This window comes from Triturus cristatus, chromosome 9, assembly GCF_964204655.1.
Source record: "Triturus cristatus chromosome 9, aTriCri1.1, whole genome shotgun sequence".
Lineage (NCBI taxonomy): Eukaryota > Metazoa > Chordata > Amphibia > Caudata > Salamandridae > Triturus > Triturus cristatus.
This window is the reverse complement of record NC_140592.1, coordinates 1212931109-1212955280: the sequence shown is the minus strand read 5'-3', so window position 1 is coordinate 1212955280 and position 24172 is coordinate 1212931109. Positions and strand designations below refer to the sequence as shown.

The following is a 24172-nucleotide window of genomic DNA, read 5'->3' as shown; positions in this document are numbered from 1 at the left end:
AGACATGCTATTTACAAACTCTACATCCTAGGTGGATAGAGAAAGGACATGTAATTAGATTAAGATAATTGATCAGGTCTGTGTTATTTCCTCTTAGTTGATAGCAGAGAAAGTCAATGTCAGCAAATTTCGCAAAATCGTTTGAAAGGAAAGGTCAGTCTGCTATCCCTTCCAAGAGTTTTAGGGTTTTCAAATGTCCTAGAATAAAACCAAATAATGATCATAGAGCTGTAATAATTCAGGATGGTCGGACAGTCATCTTAACCTGTACCTAATACCATTTATTAATACCATGTATTGAATACAATGGAGTGCTCCGAGCTTCTACGGGCCAGTAGAAGACCGCAATGCAACATTCCAATGTTGTTTTACAAAGGCCTCTCGGAGCCCGAGGGGATTTAAACCCCCTCAGGTTCCGAGAGGCCTTTGTTTTATTTGTTAGAACATTCTGCCCTCTAGTGGCTGGGCTATACCGGCTATTAAACTCCCGCTCCCTTGTTAAAGGCCCTCACCTTCGGCTTGGGCCATTAACGCTGGAGCGGACCTTTAATACCCGGTATAGCCTGCTACGGCAGGCTATAAGGCTATTGTAGAACATTGGAATGTTAAGAGCTCAATTGAAAACAATGGAGTAGCTCCAGGGTTATAATGGCTGATATAAGCCCGGAGCTCCAGCATTCCAATGTTTGTCTTTCTGTTTCTCTCTTTTTAATTTAGAACAATGTACCCTTAGTGAGTGGAATTTTCTAATAGCCTTATAGCCCTTCTGCCTCAGGCTAGACTGATTGTTAAAGGCCCTCTCCTTCATTATAGGCTCTCGCCTGCAGCTTAGGCATATATCTCGGGTTCAGGACCTTTGATAATTGGTATAGCCCTCTGCAGCAGGATATATTAGTATAGTTGCTTTATACTTAATCTGTTACTCCAGCAAGCATGGTGTCATGCTTCTCACATGCATTGCAAACGCACCTATGCCCATGGTGAAGATGCAGCCTTTGTTCACAGGCTCCCAACACTAGTTTTAGGGGCCGATTCACAAACTTGTTCCTACATGTTGAAAATCTACTTTCTGTAGGTTTATTCTCCTCCACTTTTAGTAGATTTTTGTGCCAAACCCCCAGAGGAGTCATGGGAATCTACACTTATTGTAGGCTTCCATGAAAACTTCATCTGCCATGTATTCATTCCTGCAGACTGTTCACAGGGCAGACAATCAGGTGCCCCATAAAGACATAAGTGTGGACGACATGTGACTAGCCCATCAAACCTTTCTTTCTGTTTTCTTGTATGTACATGAATAACATACTTTTTCTGATGGAGAAATACCTTTGTAAACACCACCATAGAAAGGTGCTGCACTACAATATTGAGTTTTATATATTGTCCAGCTATAATATCCTACCAAGAATTCAGAATATCATCTACCAAAGTATATTGTCAAAGTTCGAAAAGGTGGAGTTCTGATTGAGAATAGTATATATACATTCTTGCCTTTACAGGACTCAATCCCTTGAATACGATGTTATGGCAGGTCGATATTTTAACTGCGACTATGGAAATGAGCCTTTAGTGAAGTAGACATATTTCTGGGTTTTAACCTTGTAATCAGAGGCAAATACAATAATATTTCTTAGGACAGGCAGGCAATTTGATGAGATTATGACTGGAAATCGGTGCGTAAAAACAGACACAAGATCTCACCTAGAGAGGCCTACAAACCTACCAGCACCACTTGTAGGGGATTTAAAGATTTTTGGGAAGTTCATCACAGAAGCTGTTATTGGGATCTATTCTTGAGCTGGCAGCTGCCATCATATAACTACCCGAGATTGATTGCAATTTACTTAATATTTAGGAAGGCATTCCATATAACCCGACAGTCAACATTGGGCTAAAGTGTATATATTGTTTGCATGTGTGCAGTATAAATGTAAACACATGGGACCCGATTCACAGAGGTAAACTGAGACGAAAGTCTAACTTTATGACTTTTGGTATTCACAAAGGGCATTTATGAGCAGTAAAGTTAGCATTTTGTCTCAGTCAAACTTAGGTTTTGGTCTTAAGTTTAACTGAGACCAGCTTTCAGTCTTTTTAAGACCAAAACTTAACTTTAACTGAGTTAAAAGTCTAACTTCACTACTCGTAAATACCCTTTGTGAATACTGAAAGTCGTAAAGTTAGGCGTTCGTCTCATTTTACCTTTGTGAATCGGGCCCATGGACCGTACAGGATAAGAGATCATTCAAAGACAGCTGATGCGGAACAGCAGAAAACTTTAAAACAGAGGAAGGGGAGATAATAGTAAACCTAATTTTTTTTTCATTTCAGCTCATTAGTCAAGAGCGGAACCAGGGGGTGGAATTTGAGTATTACCTACCCCACCAAGGCGAAAGCTTGGGTTACCAATGGAGCTATAGTTCATGGACTGAGTGCAGCGCTGAGTGCGGCGGAGGTAGGTGTCTGTCAATATCCATAGTCACATGCAGAGTTTATTTTGTAAAAGAAACCTAATCTATGTATAATGCTTTTCTAAAACAAGTGCATTCCAAAGATGGCCTCAAGGCGCTTGATCCAAGATGTAGCAACACAAGGTGGCAATAGGCGTGTCTTGAGGGCAGTGATGGTCATTCGTTTTCCCCAGAAGAAGTTGCTAGAATTGTGCAGCTTTGAAGCCAGACAAGAGATAGAGCTTTTGTCTCTTTGACCCATGCACACTAGCAGTGACTCGGATTATCTACCTTCGGCAAACCTCAGAGGACAGCGGAGTTTGGAGGTTCAGACGAAAGAGACAATATTGTGGAAGGTCTCGTGGACACTGCTGAAACACTTGAATCATATTATTATTAGACGTTGGCGAAATGTAAATTATGCTGGCATGATTTGTGTAATTTCAGAAATTCCGCTTTATGCTTCTTATGCGAAATCCACCAAATGTCACCACTTTTATTATTTATTCGTCAGTCGCTGAAAAAAATTACTGCGATCAAACAAGAACAACGAGTAGCTGTTTTGTGGCGCTTTTGTTTCAATGGGTCTCTGTGCCAAAAATTGACGCGAGGGCACATCTCACGTTAAAATATAACACGAAATGACAGATTTGAAGTTTGCAGAACTTTGCATAATTTTGCTGTAACTTCGCGTGACAGCGGGAAAGCAAATTGTACACATTTTGCACGCCCATAATGGTTATGCTCACTGGGAGCCAGCAAAGGGTGTGGACTCCTGTGTGAATGGGATCAGGTTAGTACTTTACAGCTGACAGACAAGTTGTACCATATTAGACTTTCTGAATTCACCCTACATGAGGGAAAGCCCAAGTCCCACGTTAAGGCTGATTCCATGGAAAGTTTGGAGGAAATCACTGCTGTGATAGAGGTGACATTATGAGGTAAGGGAAGAATGCAGATTTGGGGTTTTGGTGGAATTAACACAACCAAATGACTGTTGAATAGAGATACATGAAACAAGGAGACGGCAGCACACCACTAAGGGGCCCATTTACTATTATTCCAAGCCACACAACTTGCTGTGCTGTGTTGTGTGAAAGGGAGAGAGCAGCTCCATATTTACAAAGACATGGAGCGTTTCTGCTGCCTCCCTGCACTGGCGCACTGTGTGCTTCTTAGTGTCAACGTCGACACCTATGTGCCATGGTGCACGGGTGCCTATGTTACAGGAAGGATTACGGACACCTTCCTGCACATAAACAATCCATAGAGGCCTATTCTTCTTCCTGTGTGTGCTGCAGAATGCAGCTTACATGGAAAGAGGCAGTAACAAGGAGAAGTAAAGATATTTCTCCTCATTACGCCTCTGTGGGGTTGGCAAAAACCCAGGTCTAAAGTCTTTGTAAATCTGGTTTTGCATTAAGATACATTGGTGGATGTATGGGAACGCCCGTGCTCCAACCATGTAATGCCTACTTGATGCAAGGCAGGTCTATTTGTTTCATTGTGTTACTTTATGTTTGCTAAACCATGCAAAGCCACACAAAGTGGATTTGCATGGTTTAGTAAATCCCAAAGATGACGTGCGTCGGGCTGCTCCACAAAAGTGAAAAAACCCAGACACAAAATCATAGTAAATCAGGGCCCGAATACCTATAGCCTGAAGAATGATAAATACATATATGTGTGATTGGAGGGGACTGTAGGCTTCGACAGTGCATATTGTGTTAGTCCATATATCACTTGTTTCAGATTAGATCAATTCCAATTATTGGATGGGGGTTCTTGTAAATTTCAGATCTCTGCTCTTAATTTGATGGCTTTTCTCCCTGTTCTTGTGCTTGTCCTGGGCTGACGCATTTCGATCTCACGGCGTTCTGACTGGATTAGTTGTATCCAACCATTGCTGACTTGATGGGTCTTTTTTTTCAGCACTTCATGGGAGTATCTGTCTTTCCTTGGCCTCTCCCCCTCGTTTGTCTCTTTTGATATCACTGTGGCCCCAACCACCCTATATGCTCTTTACTTACTCTCCTCCACTTCTTCACTCATCTGTTACCCCCCAAAGCACTCCAGTCAGTCTCCCTATTCTGCTCCCTTGTCTTAAATTAATTATGTTTTGAATATTTATTTATTTGTTTGTTTATGAGGGCCCAGCAGTGGCAAAGGGCTCCATAGCAACTCACTTACTTTTATTTAAGTCCAGCAATTTCTTTTTCACTTTTATCTTACTGTTCTAAAATGGCCTTCGGCCATGTTGGAACAGTAAATCTAATATGGCAAAGTGTCCACCAGTGCAACAGGATGCATGCTCATGCTTGCATAATGATGGGTGAAATCCATCTTGGAATGACTTTGCATTAATAAAAATAACATTCCAAGATGGCTGCCCAATCATCCGCAACCATGCTTGTGTTTCATGAAGCACTGCATCTATTTTGCCACTACAAAATCTCAGTGCAGACAAGCTTTGGCAAAGCAAAAAGCTTGGTCTTATCGAGCTCTGAACTACTGACGTTGCACAGTTAAACAAACATTGACAATTACTCACAAATCGGAATATATGAATGCAGCACTTGTGAATGTTGGCGTATGCGTACAAGATACGCCTTGTTGGCAGCCGGCATATTTTAAGCGTGTGGTACACTGACCATCATAATATATAGATGGAAATATGGCTGACCAGTTGCTTTGGGTAAGCTTTAATTTCAGTATTAATGATTGCCTATGACTATAGAATAATATAGCGACAAAGTAAAGAAAGTTCACCAGTTCAAATTACATCTAAGGTTTTGCTAGCCGACGTAACAGCTGAAAGAGGCCACTAGAGCCGAAACAGGATTGAGAAGAAATCAACACATTTATCACCTTTCATGCACTTGCACGAGGGATAGCAGGATGCTGTGCTTAGAGTTATGACACTATCAAAGTGAAATAAGAATATCATTTAGTGGTGGTACAGTCTAGCATCAATAAATACCAACAATAACGGGCACATTCAAACTTGGCTAGGACAGTGCTTGTTATATCACTGTCCTAAAACTACCAATGATATACAAGTCTACTGCTTAGAAGTCTTCTCTGCTTCAGACATCTCATGTCTCAAACACTGACTACACATCATGACGATGAATCAGTGGATTTCGAACTGACAAATAAATAAATAAGACATCATGGGCCCGATGTAGGTGGCTAAATACCGGTCGGTAACCCCGAAATTCGGTAAATTTCAGGGTTATCGAGCGGTATTTAGCCATTCCTAATGTAGGTGATGATTCGGTATTTACCGAATCTGTATTTACCGAATCGGTATTTACCGAATCAGTAAATGCAATGTAGAAAGCACATAAAAGAGTGCTTATGTGCTTTAATAATTCGTTAATTACCACCAACTTCAAGTTGGTGGTAATTAACGAATTTCTTTACAAATTCACTTTTGAATTTTTTTTTAAGTGCCATGTGGCACACATCCATGCCCTTAGGGCATGAATGTGTGCCACATGTGCCCACAGGCACATTTCAGGGGTGCAACAGGGTGTGCTTTGGACACCCTGGCACCCTTGAAATACCTCCCGGTATTACTGATTCGGTAATACCGAATCGCTAATACAGAATGGCTTTACATTCATTCCTATGGGTCTCCAAGCCGATTTACCGATTTGGTAATAAGGAATATTAAGGAATCGGTATTTTTTACCGATTCATTAGCCACATAAGAAATACCGATTTCTTAATACCGAATCGGTAAAATTTGGTATTAAGGATTCGGCATTTATGGATTATCTACATCTGGCCTCATATCATCCAGACATGGATGTCCAGCTCCCACCTGAGACCCAACTCAACAAAGACAAAATTCCTGTTATTTGTCAAAAACAGCAAACAAGAAACAGTATAAAACTGCCTCAATCACATGAATATTAACGGCCTCGAACCCCAACTTTCACTGCATTCTAAATCACTTGCATTTACCCTGGGCACCAACCTCACCTTCAGGGAATACATTGGCAAAAAAACACAAAGTTGGTCCAGTACCAGCTCTCTTCTTAAGAAAGTCAAGCCATTTCTTTCTTACAACGACTTCAGGACTGCTGTTCGAGCTCTTGTACTGTTGCATCTAGATGGTGGTCCATAGCCACAGATTTAACATTCATAATCTAGGCATCTTTCCTTGCTAATGGTTACACATGCATCATGAATCTTGCTTCTTTAATATCTTACTGTGATGGTGGCTAAAGGAGTCTATGTACAGCCACATTATTGGTAGTGAGAGATTAAACTGGATCCCTGCAAGCTTATATAAAGGCCTATTGTGGAATTTCTATAGCACAATTATCTCCTTGCAAATATACATTGATCAAATGTCTTAGAAGGCTCGCCAATACTAAATTGAACAGAAAGATCTTGACTCTATATCATTTAAGAAGGGCTATTTTCCTCAGGGCACCAGGAGTTGCTCCTCAGAGCCTGGTTGTGTCGTTTGGTGAAAGAAATAAACAGAATTTAGGAAGATCTGCTGGATGCATGGCTGGGACTACGCAGGGACTTGTGAGAAACACCTAAAGAATTTCCCCAAAGCTGGAAGAGCTAAAGCCTCCGAGAGCAGTGGAATCGGAGGAAAGAGTTTTAAAATCTGCTATACACAGGAGAAATATGCAAATGGGGACGCACTGCTCTTACTCCTAAAGCCATACAAAATGGAGCGGCAACAACAGCAAAAATGCAATAGTTTTGACCGACAGAATTTCAATTGTTTCAGGATCTGCAGAACAAAGCAAAAATATGTATTGCTCTATGCAGTTTCTAATTTAATCTCATTGTGTCAACATCGATGTATCAATTTGCTATCCAAAGAGAGTACTGGTCTTTTGGATTCCATTTATATTACACTAGCCCTGATGAAGTTTGTAATACATGAGCGAAACGTGTTGGCTGGCTTGTTGAATTATTTGCTGTTTATTGGAAGAAGAATAAAGAATACATCTATAAAAGAAATCTGGACTCCCTTGGTTCTTTGGACCTAAAAACTATACTAAATTTGCTGTTATTGCCTCTCCATTTTGTATGGTTTTAGGAGTGTGGCTTTGGGACTGCTGAACCAGGGAGGTGGGCAACACTATTATCTAAGGAAATAGACTTTCAGGAGTCAGCCTGTAGATGCGGTAAAGATCCATTAGCTGTCCATACTTATTATAATGCTCTTACTCCTGCCTTACGTACAACCAGACTCAGATTTTAGAAAGTGAGCATTAGTGGAAGTCAAAAAAGAGATATTAGCAAAGGTTCTGGCGGCATTGGTACTTTCCAGCAAAGCTGACTGTGGATTATCGGGAAAAGAGTTTTATGTTCTCGCAAGGAGGCTTTTTTGGACAACTGAGTGTGGCTGCTGAATGACTACAGATAAATGCCTCCTCCCGAGGTACCCTTGGAGTTGTTGAGGCACAGTCTTGACCAGGTTGGGGCAGGAGTTCTCTCCTCCTAGAGATAGAGGGTGGAATGTATGGGTTCTGATAATTCCATTGACATTGGCTGTTTATATTTTTTTTATATCCCACTTTGCTCTCCATGTTGCATTGTCCACTCAGGACCCGAAGTGTTGGATTTCACTGGGGAAAACTATGCAGAGTTTACGGCATAGTGTGTGCTATTATTAAATGTGATATATGATGGGCGTGGATATGAGGTGGTGGTAAGTCTATTCTGTTGACATTTGGGATCTGATCTCCTGTTGTGTTTTGTTTAACAAACATATTTAACCCTAAAATGAAACACATACAATGTCATGGAAGATGAAGCAGTGTCCTTGATGCCGCAAATGCTCCCAAGAATACTGAGGCAATAAGCAGGCTTTTTCTTAATTAACACCAATAGCAATGTGCGCATCGTCCAATCATGTAACCATTCAGTCTCCTTTGATCACAGTAATATAGGTCTTATTGATGTACAGACCAGTATCAAATAACACATGTCGGCGTATGAGTATTAATTGCATCTGTGCATTGGAACTCACTTTCATCATGATTATTAGTTTGGTGCCATGTTGAAACCGTATGCTATAACCCCCCAGCCGTCTTAACACGTTGAGTCATATGTTCATTACATACTGAATAACTTGCATTATGAAAGGGTTAGAAAAGGTTGTAAAGTATCCAGCAGCTTTGAATCATGTCATGGACAGCATTGTGCTCTGGTAAGGTGATCCTAGCCTCCTTTGCTGCCATTCTCATGATTCTCGGATAACATTGGTTGTCATCTAACATGGACAAAACTTTTAAAATAATTGATTTTAATTTTCAAATAGTCAGATAGGAAGATTATTGACCATAGTACAGAGATACCTATCTCAAGTAAGCTGAGGAGTGCCATTACCCAGCCTGCCCATTACCTGTTTGGCTTTTTATTTGAGAAATGGAACGAGATGAGGTGTTTTTTTTATTCTACTGAGGGCCTTTCTGTGCAGGTTGCTTGATTTTAAATACCCTAAATATCAATCACATGATTATAATAACAACTCAACAAAACTGACACATTCATTACTAGCATATCAAGAACAAGCGTGGTAATTAAAAATGAATATAAAGTTTGTGATGTTGGCACATGCTCCTACTCTCCTTTTAGTTTAGGTAAAAAAATTACAAAATGCATCTAGAACCTGTGAATTTGCATCTTAAAAAGATCATTGATTCAGTTAAATCAAAGTGAAATCTATCAATTTTTATGGCGTCAACTCATCTTGTTTCTGTAATGAGACTAAATACAACCAAATGAATATTTTGGCTATCTGTCTATATCACTTCCTAAAGCCCCATCTGCTTCTTACTGCTGATATCTATGGAATCATTTTCATAAGGTCCATAAACTGCACTAGAAAACAGTTATGGCCATCGGTAGTGCAGACCTGCACTACATCTTTGCTGGACAAAACTATTAATCTGCGTGCTGGAGGAGATAAAAATATAGAAGATCGACATGAGCTTGGCAGCCATGATTTGCAGTCAATATCTACACATCTTAGTTTAGATTTACTAGTACGTAATGTTCTCAACAGCTTGCTTCAGAAGTATCGCAGAACCCCAGTATGATCCTTATTGAAAACAAGCAACAGTAGTATGAGGACAATAGATATGAAGACATGGATAATCCTGAGTGGCTATTCAGAACACACCCCAAGTAAATCCCATGTCTTTCAGCTATGCCCTTCCAAGGCAGTCTCTCTGCTGATTGGCTTGAGCAAATCATGCTTGGTTTGATGAGTAGATGTAAAATTTGCAATCTTTGAATTGTAAATTTGATTCCCTTTAGAAACTGGATATTTTTATTTTTCTGCAGTGGAGTTTGAAGAGCACCCCACAGAGAGTTCTCCACGATGAGGGACTAGTTTTAACGGAAGGATATGAGTTTGCACCATTGCTCCGCCATGCCTTTGCCTCAAAATAGGATTGGAAGGCGGTTGTGCTGTAACCAAAATATATCCTAGGATATAACCTGGAATACAGGATTTAACCCCTTCGCCGCGGCGGGAATTCCGCCGCGGCGCTGGGGGTGCGGGGGGGCAGCGCGGTGGCGCTGTGCTCATGACGGAGCCGCTCCGTCATGAGCCACGGTTGAGCTGTGCTCATGACGGAACGGTTCCGTCATGACTCCGCCCAGTTGCGTTGTCCCCCCGCACAGGCGGGGAAACAGCGCCGCGTGGGCGGAGCGGCCGCCAACGGGCGTGGCATGACGGAACCGTTCCGTCATGAGCACACGGCAACCGTGGCTCATGACGGAGCGGTTCCGTCATGAGCGGGGAAGGGGTTAAAGTGTTGCACGTAGTTGACATCCTGTTTGGCCAAGAAAGTTACAAATATTATGCATAAGACTTAGGAAAACTAAAAAAGACCTGAAATGTTTGCAGATCTGGGCACATATTAAGGGAAGATCCAACATTTAAACTCAAAGGAGAAATGACACCACAGCCTCTTCTAAAAGGGGAGGAAAAATGACAAAGCATTGCAGCCACTTTGAGCTTTGCCCAATATATGAATATTCTGATATTTTTCAATTCTTTTGCCTTCCACTTGTGTGAGCTATATGGCGACCCAATCATAAAACTCAAGTATGTATCTTGCAATGGTTTATTAAAGGATACAGCACCTTTGTACTATACCTGAATCTCTCTGCTGCTGTTGTCCTACTGTACAGCACTTCTGTGTCAATAAGTAAATAATCAAGTACTTAAATGAATACCCAGAACACTTTATTATATGATGAACCATCTAAGTTCTCAAGCTTTTCTTTGTTTTTAATTTGTTATGACAAATTCAACTCTTTATCAAGGTTAATGCTGTGAACTTTCTTCTTTCTTTCCCTCTTTAGGTTACCAGTCGCGACTAGTGTTTTGCACGATTGACAACGAGGCATATCCCGATTACATGTGTCAGAACAGCAGACCGCCCGAAAATAACAGGACCTGCAGCATGCACTCCTGCCCTGTGACGAAACGGTGAGACATGAGGAGGACACCGTCCCACCACTCACACTCTGCATTCAGGAGGGAGCCATTTATAAGGGCCCCAAGTCTTAGACTTCACACAGTGGATCAGATTCTCAAAAAGTAGTTGTATATTTAACCCCCTAGCTTTCCTCCTCCATGTGGACAATATTTCTGACTATCATGCAATTCACACAGCATTCCACAGCTCTTAGGAATATGTGACTGTCACATATTCCCAGGCATAGTTGTGGAGTTATTTTGTGAATTCTATGTTATTCATATTAGATACCATGGGGCAAATTTATAATTATTTCACGCAGCACAGCACGCCACCTTGCTACGCTGCGCTGCCTGAAAGGAAAAGGGTAGGATTGCGCTGTATTTAACATTATTCAGCAAATTTCTGTCCTTTCCTTGCGCTGGCTCACAATGTGCTGCCTGGAGTCAGTGCAGGCACCCTTGCACTCTGGTGCAAGCATGCCTGTGTTGCAGACAGGATTGTTTCTGTGCAGGAACCTTCCTGCACAAAAACAGTCATCCGAGGCATTTTTCTCTTTCTATGTGGGGTGCAGAATGCAGCACACAGGGAAAGAGGAAAAAACGAGGAGAAACATATACTTATCCTTGTCATGACCCACCTGGGAAGGTGTAGCATTTTGACGCATTCCAAGGTCTACCGATAATTGTAAACCAGGAAATGCACCAATATCCATGGGTGGATGCATGGTAGCACCCACGCTTCACCCATGGAACGCCTCCCTAGGTCAGAGTAATGCAAGGTGGCGATTTGTGCTGCCTTGGGGTGCTCTGGATTTATCAAGCCAGACAGGGCCACCCAAGGCAAGCTTGCGTGACGTGGTAAATCTAACTTAGTAGTTGCATCACCCTTGTGTGGCGCAAGGGCGGCGCCACTCAATGATAAATTTGTTCCCATGCATGTATGTGTACATTTCCATGATGTACATTTACACATGCATAAACGTACCTCAGAAATACAATTGTTCAAAGGGGAAAATATATTTCCTTTACAACCCCTACAAATGTTTAGGGATATTGCTACCCCATCTGCTCTCTAAATACAAATTTACTCCTGCACTTGACAGAATAAATCACAGACCATGTCCAGGCAGGGATGTGCTTATTAGGTTTGTGAATGCCTCAATACCGCGTACATTTGAGTGTGTTCACCAACTATCCAAGACTTCCCTGCTCTGGAACGTCCACTTCCTACGCCTACATTCTGATGTAACATTATTTATGAAAATTCATTTGTGCATTAAAGTCCAGATTACATGGATATACAGTTTTGTGAATAGATCCTAGTTTGAGGAATCTTCCTTTAGAACCGTGATTGTCAGAACCAGCAGGTCACTGTTAGCTATTGGGTCTTCAATGACACTTTCTAAGCTTAGGTGGGTAAGGTATAGTGGCTCTACACTGGATGGCTCCTCATATGAAGCAGCACATACATTCTTTGAAATTAGAAAGTCTTGAATGCATAAAAAGTAAAATTCCACGTAGCAAGCTACTGGCTAAGAACACATGCTCTACACTTACACCACCACCACACTATTGCTTGGAAACAGCGACTTTTAAAAGTGGTGGGGCACGTGCAGCACATAAAAGTAAAATGATTTTCTAAAGTACGGATATGCTTACATTTGCATTGCAGAGGTGATGGGGGCACATTCTATATATATAGTCACTTTTTAATCATATAGAATGTGCACCGGTCACCTTTGCAATACAAATGTGCCAGGCAAAGATATGCATGCTGGGTAATAGCATTCCAGCCAATCCAAGCACTGCTGTCATGCTGCTTTTAATACCAAACAGCATAAGAGCAGTGCTAAGATTGGCTGCGTCACAGAAACACAACGCTTCGTCGGAGACTGATAAGGCTGTGGTATAGCTCTTCCAGGTCCCACGTAGTGTTGATAATGGAGCTAGAACTGTGCATGTCAGGCTGGCCACAGCAAAAACACGGCCAATCTGACATGCGCAGTTCATTAACACAGCCTCAGTCAATCATCGACACATTTCTCTGTAGCCCCGCCCCTATTCCCTACAGAACAAAATGCATTGGATATGGAGTCTGTCTGGGGTGTAGTGGCTCGCAGTAGGAGGTCAACACCCCCACGCTCCTATGGATGAGCCGCCCCTACTGGGAAGAATTTCCATAATTTACATATATACCCATATCTAATCCTTTCTAAAAATGGATACGGCCAATATTTTGAAAAGGTTGTTAAAATTCTATGAAAACAATGACAGCTACCCATCATTCAAACCACACTACGTCTTGATACATACTCACTACAAACACAATCACTATCCAGGCGTAATTATCCATCAACTTTCTGTCAAATGTGTTTGGGCCAGATGTACTAAAAGACTGGTCACAAAAAATGGTCACTAATTTTGCACTGACTTTTTGCAAAAAGTCTTTAATTTTGTGATATGAGCTATGTACTATTAAGTTGCATCGCAAAATCTTCTGTCACAGGGGTTAGCAGCACAACCTGTGTAATGGACATTAATTCAGCTGGCCACTATTTGTGACCTTGTTTGTTTGCGTACAACCACAGAAATGGTGGCCAGCAAGAAATAGCGGACCACCATCTTTGTTTTTGCATTCCTAAGCAGAAAAAGCAGCCCATGTTTTTTTAAAGGAACTAGTGCAACTTTTAAAAAAAGTTTTCATTTGGGAATCCAATGGGGGGGCAGGTAGTGGCCACGTGGACCACTGCCTCCTTCCCACAGTGTCGCCTGACAGGATTCACTGATGGAAAGGGTCCTATTTGGGACTCATTTACCACCTCATTTCAGGTGTCATTAACTTATCAATGGTTAATGACCGTAATTGCAGTCGCCAACCATTGGTAAAGAACATTGTGACTCATGCCACCTCTTAATTGCGAATTACAGCATGTCGCAAAACACATTTTGCAAGTTGGAAAGCCTTTTCTGACTTGCAAAATTGGTTTAAGAAATAGAAATACGCCATTTTGGTCTTACGGTTCATGTGATGTTGGAAGTGGCAGGGTTTGTGATCTCAAAATGGCTTTGTACTTCTGGCCCCATGTACCTTTGTTGCTCATACTGTTCTTTTGAAGTCAACAATATGTGCTCCAAATACAACTTAAGAGTGTTTCAACACAGTACAGACCCCAAATATGTATGATTGCTCTTTGTCTGCTCACTCAATTTATTTTAATTAGAGGAGTTTCAAATATGAAAGTAAAGTCGAGGGTCAATAACCCTTCAAAGACTCTGGGTTTGAATTATGATTTGGCGGGTGGCCCTCGGCCGCTGTCCATCTGGGTGGCGGAGGTCAGCGATCTGCAGCTATGTGTGGAAATGTATTAGTAGTAACTTTACACTCGCACTTACTGTAGTAGGAGGCTCTACCTGGAGTTAGAAACATCTAAGTCAACCCTTCGGTGTAAATCTACACTCGGAAGTGGAGAATAGCATAAAGTGTAGTTTTACACCGAGGTGCAATAGTAGATTTACACATGAGTACATTTACACATTTAAATTTATCTTTGTGAATAGGCCATGTTTAAATATAGAAACGTTTTTTAGTGTTCTAGTTAGAGTTGAGAATTGTATTTGCAGGGGAGCTCCATTTTTAGTTTAAACAATATATTTCTCAATCGTGGTCTGCACGCACCCTCAGGCCAACGCTCTGTATTAGTCGGAAATACCTGGCAATTGTGACTGTCTCTTGCACGTGACAATGGTGTTTTAGAAGGGCAGAGAGTATTTCTCCCAACCCCATCCAACCCAAGAAACGTAATGTGTTGACTTAACTAAATACCTGTGTAACACGCGTGTTTGTTCTGTGCAAAAGGATGTCTTACATACATCAACCGGCATTGTGGAGCCGCAGTGGAGGTTGGACCACAAAAATGAACAGGTAACCAGGAAAGCAGAAACACCAGATTTTTTTTTATTTCTGCTCATCATCTGTGCATTTGCACTGTTGTACCTCTTCTCTTTTTCGACAAAAATGCTGCAGGAAATACAATATCTTGCGGGTGAACCAATCAGGTGCTTCCTTTGGTGGCATTTCCTTGCCATGTGTTTTTTGTCTACGGGTTGTATTCTGCTTCCGCTTGCCCAAGGAGAGCTTTGGTGATGCTGCTGAGCACTGTAGAATGGGGCTTGCTGGAACATAGTTGGCTTGGTGCAGTTCAGACTGATGGTCAGAGGCACATCTGCCATGCCTTGTGGGGGAGTTTGTGGTGTGTTGGTGCTGTCGCTCATGACTGGGACAAAGCAGGCTGGTTTTAAAGAGGATTGGTTTTTAGGATAGATCAGTTCACTTAGTAAACATCAATATATATAATTAAGCATTGAAATCTAAATAAGGAAGGTGGACCTGCTAGGGGGGCACTCTCTCTACCTGGCATACCATATGCTCTGGGCATGGCATTCTACAAAAATTGAAATGTGTCACAGGTATGTCTTCAAATCGATAGGTTTTTTCATAGCCAAAATTCTACAATGGATAACTATAGCCTGCTCTGTCCCAGTGTGTGATATGGCAGCCCTCTTCCTGGTAATGTCATTAACTGTGCCAGTTCAATGCCTTTGTGCCCCCTGTGTTACCTACAGCTGGAAGGTCAGCGAGTGGGGGCCCTGCTCTGCCACATGTGGTGGTGGAACGCAGTCTCGCTCGGTTTATTGCGTCTCCTACGATGGAAGAAGTGCTCAAACGGTGGTGAGTGATGCTGAGTGTGCTGCCTTCTCGGAGAAACCCCACAGCCAGCAAGCTTGTAGTCTACGATCCTGTGCAACGTGGAGCGTTGGTCCATGGTCAGAGGTGAGTGCACACTCCATACGTTTTTGTCTCCTCCACTTGGGTCTCCCGTGCTACCATTTAGGCTGAGCATTGCATGTTAAAAAGAGTTCTCTGTACTAAGCATTTTCTATAACACAGAATGTACTTAGCATGTTCAAGGTTGAACTTTGACGTGGTGTGTCTCAATTTGAGCTCGGTCGGTGAGATACTGAAGCTCTGATTTACTTTAGAAACAAGAGCCAAGCATAATTCCCAATAGGCGACTTAGGACACCTTCCTAGATACAATGCACACTGTCATCTAGTGGGTGTATTGATTAGCATACAACACATTTCAAAGCTGCCACAAGCCCCACCAACAGAGGCTGAGCCCTCAAAGCAACATTGGTACTTGGGTTAGAGTCCCATGAGAAGTGCAACTCCTGGCAATCCTGTTTGCAACTTCCTGTTGGATCATCGCTCAGTCCCACGCTCTTCAATATCTGCATGGCCCCCCTTGCCGCCATCGTCAGACAGCATGGGCTCAGCATAGTATCCTACGCCGACGACACCCAGCTCATCCTCTCGCTCATGAAAAATCCCGAGAACACCAGGCGCTGCTTCCAGGAAGGAATGAAGGACGTCGCAGCCTGGAGAAAGGACAGCTGTTTGAAGCTCAACTCCGAGAAAACCGAGGTCCTCATCCTTGGATCCTCCACCTCCGCCTGGGACAACACCTGGTGGCCCCCCACCCATGCGAGTCCACCCACCCCTACAGACCACACACGAAACCTCGGCATCATCCTCGACTCCTCCCTCTCCATGACCCGTCAGATCAACGCCGTCGCTTCCACCAGTTTCAACTGCCGGTGCATCCTCCGCGAGACCTTCAAATGGATCCCCCCCGAATGCAGAAAGATCGTCATCCACGCACTCATAACCAGCAGAACTCTCCTACACAAACTCCAAACCATCCAGAACTCCGCAGCCAGACTCATCGTCGGCACGCCGCGTCACAAACACATGACCCAACACCTACGAGAACTCCACTGGCTCCCCGTCGAGAAGAGGGTTACTTTTAAACTCCTCACCCACGCCTACAAATCCCTCAACAGCATCGGACATGAATACCTCAACAAGAGAGTCTCCTTCCATGTACCTGAGAGGAACCTCCACTCCGCCGACCTCACCCTGGCAGAGATCCCCCGCATCTGCAGAAACAGAGCAGGCGGGAGAGCCTTCTCCTACATTGCAGCCAAGACCTGGAACGAGCTCCCAGTAAACATCAGACGCTCCCCGATCCCTGCACATTTTCAGGAAGGACCTCAAAACCTGGCTTTTCGACTGATCCGGAGCTGCACCCCCCCTCCCCCCAACGCCTTGAGACCCTCATGGGTGAGTAGTGCGCTTTATAAACCCCTGATTGATTGATTGATAGTCTACATGTAATTATTTTTGTCTCCTCAGTAAGGCAGTCTATGCATCATAGTCCGGCATGTGGTAACCTTATGACTTCTCTGGACCCTGACTGAACCACTATTGAAAGCCCAGGGACCACGAGCTAATCAATTTCTATGATGTGGACCTCAAAACAATACCCAGAAATACAAAAACAAGTATACATCAAACAAATACACAAGGATGGAGCTTTTCAAAGTTTAGTTTTATTTCTAAAAGGTGAAGCTACATGCTAAGTTGTAGGATATCACACAGGAGCTGATCCACAGAGGGCCTCCGAACTCATGGCGGACGCCCCGCAGTAGAAGGGGAGGCCCAGCACTCGTGGGGGGACCTCAGTACTGCAATCACCCATCACAGACGCCATTTGTGATTCGGCCCCTCAGTCTGTTTTTGCTCCTAGTGCCGGGTGTCTTTTTGTCCTTGCACAGCAGTGCCTCAGTTAGAGCCTTCATTCGTCCATACTAGATTCTGTTTGTTGCACTTGAGCTGCTCCCACGAGTCAAGCTAAGGATTGTAATTTAATCTATAGCCTCCACTTTCAAATGGATTCACCTTTATAGAGTGTTTTAAAATGTTACATTTTACATTTTGTTTTTTATGTATATATACTTTATTAATCTCCCAATATTATAGATTTTTTTAAACAGTGTAGGTCCCCCTTAGTAGGTGTCGTGGACCCGCTGGGATCCGTGTCCCACAGACTAAGATCTGGTGGACTAGTCCACTTTCGATATATCTAATATGCTCACAAAGGTGCCATTAGTAAGTACATTTCAGACTGTAAGGTTGTAGCCGCTGCAATCTTTAAATGCTATCAAATGTTGAAAAGCAATGATGACCTTATGTGCTTGCAGACCCACACATCTGACATTCTTACAGAGCATGCAAATCTCTTATATACAAGGACTGAATAAAGTCATAAGCATGCCTCACGTTATTACCTGTGAATTGGCAACAATACTTTGTTTCCCCCTGTTGCATTTATGTGTGAGGCTCCCGTTAGCTCCTAGCCAGGATACTCTATCAAAAGTAGTCCTGAGGACCCCTTAACTTCAACCTTTGTTATGGACCCAGCTGGAATCTGATAAGCACCCTCCCCGCCTACACGTTGCGGCTCAGAACAAAAGCAGACAACCTGCAGGTGCTGCTGAATGTATCAAGTTTAGCATTGTATTGTTGGGCCCTAACTCTTGGCAGGGTAGACGGCGTCCACCCTATGAAAATAGTGGGTAGACGCCGTCTACCAGCGTGTACCTTCGACTTGTGCCTTGGGTAAAGTTAAAGTCTTTGTGCTCTTTGACTGTCTACAGAAGCCTCCAAAGTACTGAAATCTCATACATTAACATTGGTCTGTTGTTTCTTACCTATATGGGAAGTTTTGCCAAAACTAGAATAGATAACCATTTTAGCTTGCGAACTGTGGAATAGAGCTGTAATCCTAAAGTTATTTTTAATATCTCTGAACTGGTTACGGCTACACTCATTCTTAGTCACTCTTTTAATTAAGCATCCACCCTGTATCGACTCATCATTGTCCCGTTATTTTATTATATTTATACGCCTGGTCAGCCCCCCTTCAGAAAACATTATAAGATCAAAGAAAAATATGGCAGAAGGGATATAGGGAAAATAGAGAAACCAATGCCAACTGCAATATCAATTCAACTCTCCAATAGTGTTGCTTCTCTTAAGTCTTTCCTCCAATTAACTGGCTTCCCATCTCAGCCTATCTGCGGGAGGGAGTCTTTATTTGACTAATTCTCTGGGGTGTTTTGCCTTCCATACCTTCTATAGCCTTTTGTTGTTGCTGAACTTTTTTTCGCCCACTTTATTAGGATGACATCTACTTCCAGTTCCCCCTGCAATTCAGATGACTTCCTTAATTTATTAATGCCTGGCTCCCTGTTTTTTCCCACTGACACAAGGATGTAATTCAGTTCAGGGACACCTGTAGTCACACTCCTTAATATTTATGGTGGGGTGCATGGCCGGCCAGAAGCTGAGCTCCCACTGCCTGTATCTTATATGTGCTCTTCTTCATTTTTAAATCTGGTTTTGTGGGCTCAGTGCACCAGCCCTCCTCTACTTTCCCCATAGATGCTGCTCCAATTTAGCAATGAGTTGGAGACTCGCCTCTTTAAAGAACACTTCATCGTAATGCACATAATGCATAGTCCACAGCCCAGGTTCCTCTCCTATTACTCCCTGACTTTAGGCGCGCCTTTGACCATATACAGCACTCCATTGCTTTTTGGCTAGGTGTATGCTATAGAAATACCATACACATAGAGAGGTTATTTATCCTGTTTAAAGATCCAGTGTAAAGATGCAATTGGAATAGATGAATCACCTGAAACTGGGATTAATGGATTTCTCATCACATGTGAACAATTCTCCCATATCCTGGTACCGTGCGGCAACCCTGCTCTTCGGATTGCACTTCCTAGTGGGGGGAACTTAATAGCCCTACTCTCAGGGATCTGGCACATTAAAGCAGGCCAAAGGCCCACACATCTCACTTCCCTTCTGCACAGCCAGCGAATATTTTACACAGACCCTTATTCCCCCAAATTGACCCTTGCTTCCAGTTGAGGCTCTTCTAACTCAAGTTTAGTTTCCCGCTTGGAATCAACCATTGGCCAGCTGTAACCTTACCCACTTCTTCCAGCACAGCCCTGTTGATGAAGTCCTGCATGGATCTCCCATACTTTGCTGGTCTTCCACTTTGTGTGTTCCTTTAAATTGTCGGTAATAATAATCACTGGTAAAGCAAATAAGGGCTGTTCTTAAGACTATTGGGACATTTGTTTCAGTGCTCGGCAAGCTGTGGGGAAGGAGTTCAAGAACGGACTGTCAGCTGCAGAACAGAGACCGGCACTCCCATACAGGACTTTGCATGCTTCCTGGCAGCAAAGCCGGCAGACAGACAGCCCTGCGTCGGAGAGAACTGCATCCAGGAAATTGGCTGGCATATTGGAGAATGGGGGTTGGTAAGTGTGACAACGCGTCTATATCGCGCATATCAGGGCATGCGAAAGGTCCTCTCTAGTTCCTAAGTAGCTGTAGAATGCATGGCACCTTTGTATTGTTGCAGCATTTTAGGCACATCGTCATGCCAACGACCCCTAACTTAGAAACCATCAGCACATCCCACTGCACTGAATGCAATACATCTACGTAAAACCACATTGACACTGGTAGGATTTGGGTTAGGGTAAGTGTTTGGTTTATGGTTAGGGCTTGGGTTCAGCTAAAGTTTAGTTGTAAATTTATTGATACATTTAGGATTAGGTTTATGATTCAATTAAGGTTGATACTGAGGTTTGGGTTACAATCCATATCTAGAGGGATTGTTAGGTTCCAGGTTATATTTATGGTTAGGGCTAGGCTTAGGAATAGGTTTAATGTTAGGATGAGTGTTGAGGTTAGTTTTGGTGAAGGAGTAGGCTTAGGTTTACAATAAGATTTAGCATAAGGTTTTAAATTAGGATTAGCCTTTTGTTTAACTTTATATTTAGGCGTGGGACGAGGCAAAGACATAGAGTAATGATTAGGGTTAGGGTGCCGTGTTTGGGGTTAGGTAAGGGATAGGGTTGTGAAGCGCTCTGTAAGGTTTAGAGATGATGAAGATTTATAGATGATTTAGGGCCAGATGTAGGTAATCCACAAATACCGAATTCTTAATACCGAATTTTACCGATTCGGTATTAAGAAATCAGTATTTCCAATGTAGGTAATGAATCAGTAAAAAATACCGATTCCTTAATATTCCTTATCACCGAATCGGTAATACCGATTCGGTAATAAGGAATGCCTCCCCATTCATTCCTATGGGCTTGGAGGCCCATAGGAATGAATCTAATTCCATTCTGTATTAGCGATTCGGTATTACCGAATCGGTAATACCGGGAGGTATTTCAAGGGTGCCAGGGTGTCCAAAGGACACCCTGTTGCACCCCTGAAATGTGCCTGTGTGCACATGTGGCGCACATACATGCCCTAAGGGCATGGATGTGTGCCACATGGCACTTAAAAAAAGATTCAAAAGTGAATTTTGAAAGGAATTCGTTAATTACCACCAACTTGAAGTTGGTGGTAATTAACGAATTCTTAAAGCACATAAGCACTCTTTTATGTGCTTTCTACATTGCATTTACCGAATCGGTAAATACCGAATCGGTAAATACAGTTTCGGTAAATATCGATACGGTATTTACCGAATCATCACCTACATTAGGAATGGCTAAATACCGGTCGGTAACCCTGAAGTTTACCGAATTTCGGGGTTACTGACTGGTATTTAGCCACCTACATCTGGCCCATAGTGGCTAATGGCATTATATACACGCCTAGTCAATATACTGGTAGTTTATATAGGGGGCTCTATATATCGGCAGGTCAAGGTATTGATGGTGTCTATAGTAACAGATAACTAGCAGATATTGCCAGGGGATCTTGGTGGATTGCTATCTTTATTATTATTTAGTACTTTAATGGTGTTGGGGTACTAGTTCTCCTACGCTCCATGCCCAGTTTTAATACTCTGCCAAGAAAAATCCATACTGGTTTACCACAATGTGGATCCCTCGCTTCATAAGAGCTTAGAAAGTGCCTTTTTACCTCTAAGGTGCAGGCCCGCTCTCCATCCATCTGGGGTTTTGAAGAGCGTGGGGTTGTCTAATGATGAAGCATTACACCTGGGGAAAACCCCTTCAACGTTCGTGTATGTGTCAAAAAGCTGTGAGACAGACAGTAAAATACTAGTAGATAAAAATTGTGAATAAGCCCCGGGTAGAGTTCTCCAGGTGCTGTCCGACAGTTAACTCGGGTAGCCTTTGGTGAATATAATGGTGTAGGAGGCTGGCCCACACTCGAGGCCCCACGCCTCAGATAGACTTTGGGGGGTTGGTGTTATGGTGGAAATATGTTTAGCTATCATGCACCTCAAACAAAGCTCTTTGTGGCTGACCTGATGCAGTTCACCAGCGGTTTAGTATATGTCGCAACCATGAGTTAAAACTGCCTATATGTTGTGGTTGACTGTGGCATCCTTTGCATTTTAGTGTTCGAAGAGCTGTAATTCAGGTATCAGGAAGCGCCAGGTAATCTGCGCTGATAGTGACCGCAATTTCTACAATCCCGAGAGATGCGAGGTCCAAGAGCCGCAGATTCCCACCATGATCGAGAGTTGCAATACCCAGCCCTGCTACCAGCGCCAGAGTAAGTCTTCACAAGCGGTTGTTTGGAAGGAAGCGTGCAAGGGTTAATGCGATGTCTGCATTAGATCCAATATATCCTGCTGTTCATATCTGTTGGCTGAGTCAGAAACAATAGGCCAACGTGTAAGACAAGTTTGCACATGCTTGGAAGTTTTGAGTTGTTAGGCGATTCATATAGGTTCGCATGAGGATATGGAGTATGAAATAAATGCGTTGTCTTGTATATGTCCATTCATGGTATTCATGAATCTCTCTTTATTGGGTATATTTTTATCGCTTTGAAATACTTGGAAAGTGCTTTAGAATACTAAGGGGCCGATTCCGATGTCGGATGGACTCAGGTCCGTCCGACATCGGGCAGGAGTCGTAACCGACCGACCTGCTGTCGTCGGTTACAGCCCAGCTAGTACGATGCGACCGAACAGGGTTCGGTCGCACTCGTATCCAACACAATGTAAGCATGCATTCCGAGCAGAATGCATGCCTGCATCCTGGAAAGCAGGGGTGCAGTTCACCCCAAGGTGCCTGCCACCGGGTGCAGGGATCCACAGAGGGGCACCATATGTGCCCCCAGGCCGCCATACGGCAGCCTCGCACCCATGGGGGCCCCACTGGGGGCCCCTAAAAACAGTTTCCGACTGCCTTTTCGTGCCGGAAAAACCGGCACGAAAAGGAAGTGAAAAACTGCCATCATACTCCCTCGGTCGCAAAGAGGCGGCCGGGGAAGTACTGGGAGATTTCCAGACGGGCTCTCCGTGCCTGTCGTCCACAATCCGGAAATCCGTGTCGGTTTCCTTACCGACCGAGCCCATCAGAATGGCTCGGTCAGAAAGGAATCCGGCTGACATGATCCGAATCGGTCGGAAGGGCTCCGACCGGAATCGGAATCGGCCCCCAAGTAGTAGTAGTAAAAGGTGAAAATAGTTACAATAGTCATATTCCAGGTCCTACATGTCCATTTACTTATCGCTGTGCAAATAAAATGTACACACCAAAAATATTATATGTGGGTGGATGTGCTCCCACTTTCTATATCTTTCCTGAAAATATTATGGGCTCAATGTACGAAGAATTCTTGCAACGCATCGCAGTGAAGCAACCAAAGTTGCTGCGTTACATGAAAGGGAGAGAGCAGAACTGCATGTATCAACCAAGAAAGGGCGCTGTTTCTCCCTCTGTCTCTGTTGATGCACTTGGGGCTCCCTTGCGCCAACGCACACACATCACGCACCATAGTACAAGGGTTTGCGCATGATATCAAGCATAGGTTTTGTCCTGGAGGTGACCCTTCCAGTGCACAATACAATGCTTTGACATAGTTTAGCACTTTACTTACTTTAGATTTGTATGTGTTCAGCACACATGCAAAATAAGAAACGTTTTGAGAAAAGAAAGCTTTTCTCTAATGTTACGTCTGCCTCTGGGAGGGATATATTTGACTCAAATCCCTGTTTACCTTTTTTAGTGACTAGGGATTTACATCAAAACCCATGGGAGGTGGCCATCAGGGCACGGTTCCGCCTGATACAGCTTAAAATCCTGCACATAGTCCATATAGCACGCGATAGGTTACAAAAGATGGGGAGGATCCCGCTGCACTCCTGCCTACACTGCAAAACTCCTGTGGGCTCATTCTACCACACAATATGGGAGTGTCTAGAGATTCAGAAATATTGGTTGATTATATTGAAAGAATTGGGAGATGTAGTAGAAGCGGAGAGCTCACCTAACCCCCAATGTGTGCTCTTGGGAATGCCGGGGATGTAGATATTCCATGT

At 43.2% G+C, this 24172-nt stretch overlaps 1 protein-coding gene across 3 annotated transcripts in view; it reads left to right on the top strand.

The window, feature by feature from the left end:
- PAPLN (papilin, proteoglycan like sulfated glycoprotein) overlaps positions 1-24172 on the top strand; it is a 487850-nt gene that overhangs the window by 390848 nt on the left and 72830 nt on the right. For 2 of the 3 annotated variants that reach the window (XM_085627249.1, XM_085627250.1), the window contains exons 10-15: positions 2332-2455; positions 10809-10935; positions 14783-14848; positions 15550-15757; positions 19989-20165; positions 22239-22395. In XM_085627249.1, the coding sequence (XP_085483375.1) occupies positions 2332-2455; positions 10809-10935; positions 14783-14848; positions 15550-15757; positions 19989-20165; positions 22239-22395 (859 nt within the window). The remainder of the gene's footprint in view (positions 1-2331; positions 2456-10808; positions 10936-14782; positions 14849-15549; positions 15758-19988; positions 20166-22238; positions 22396-24172) is intronic. The other variant, XM_085627251.1, reaches the window with a different exon arrangement.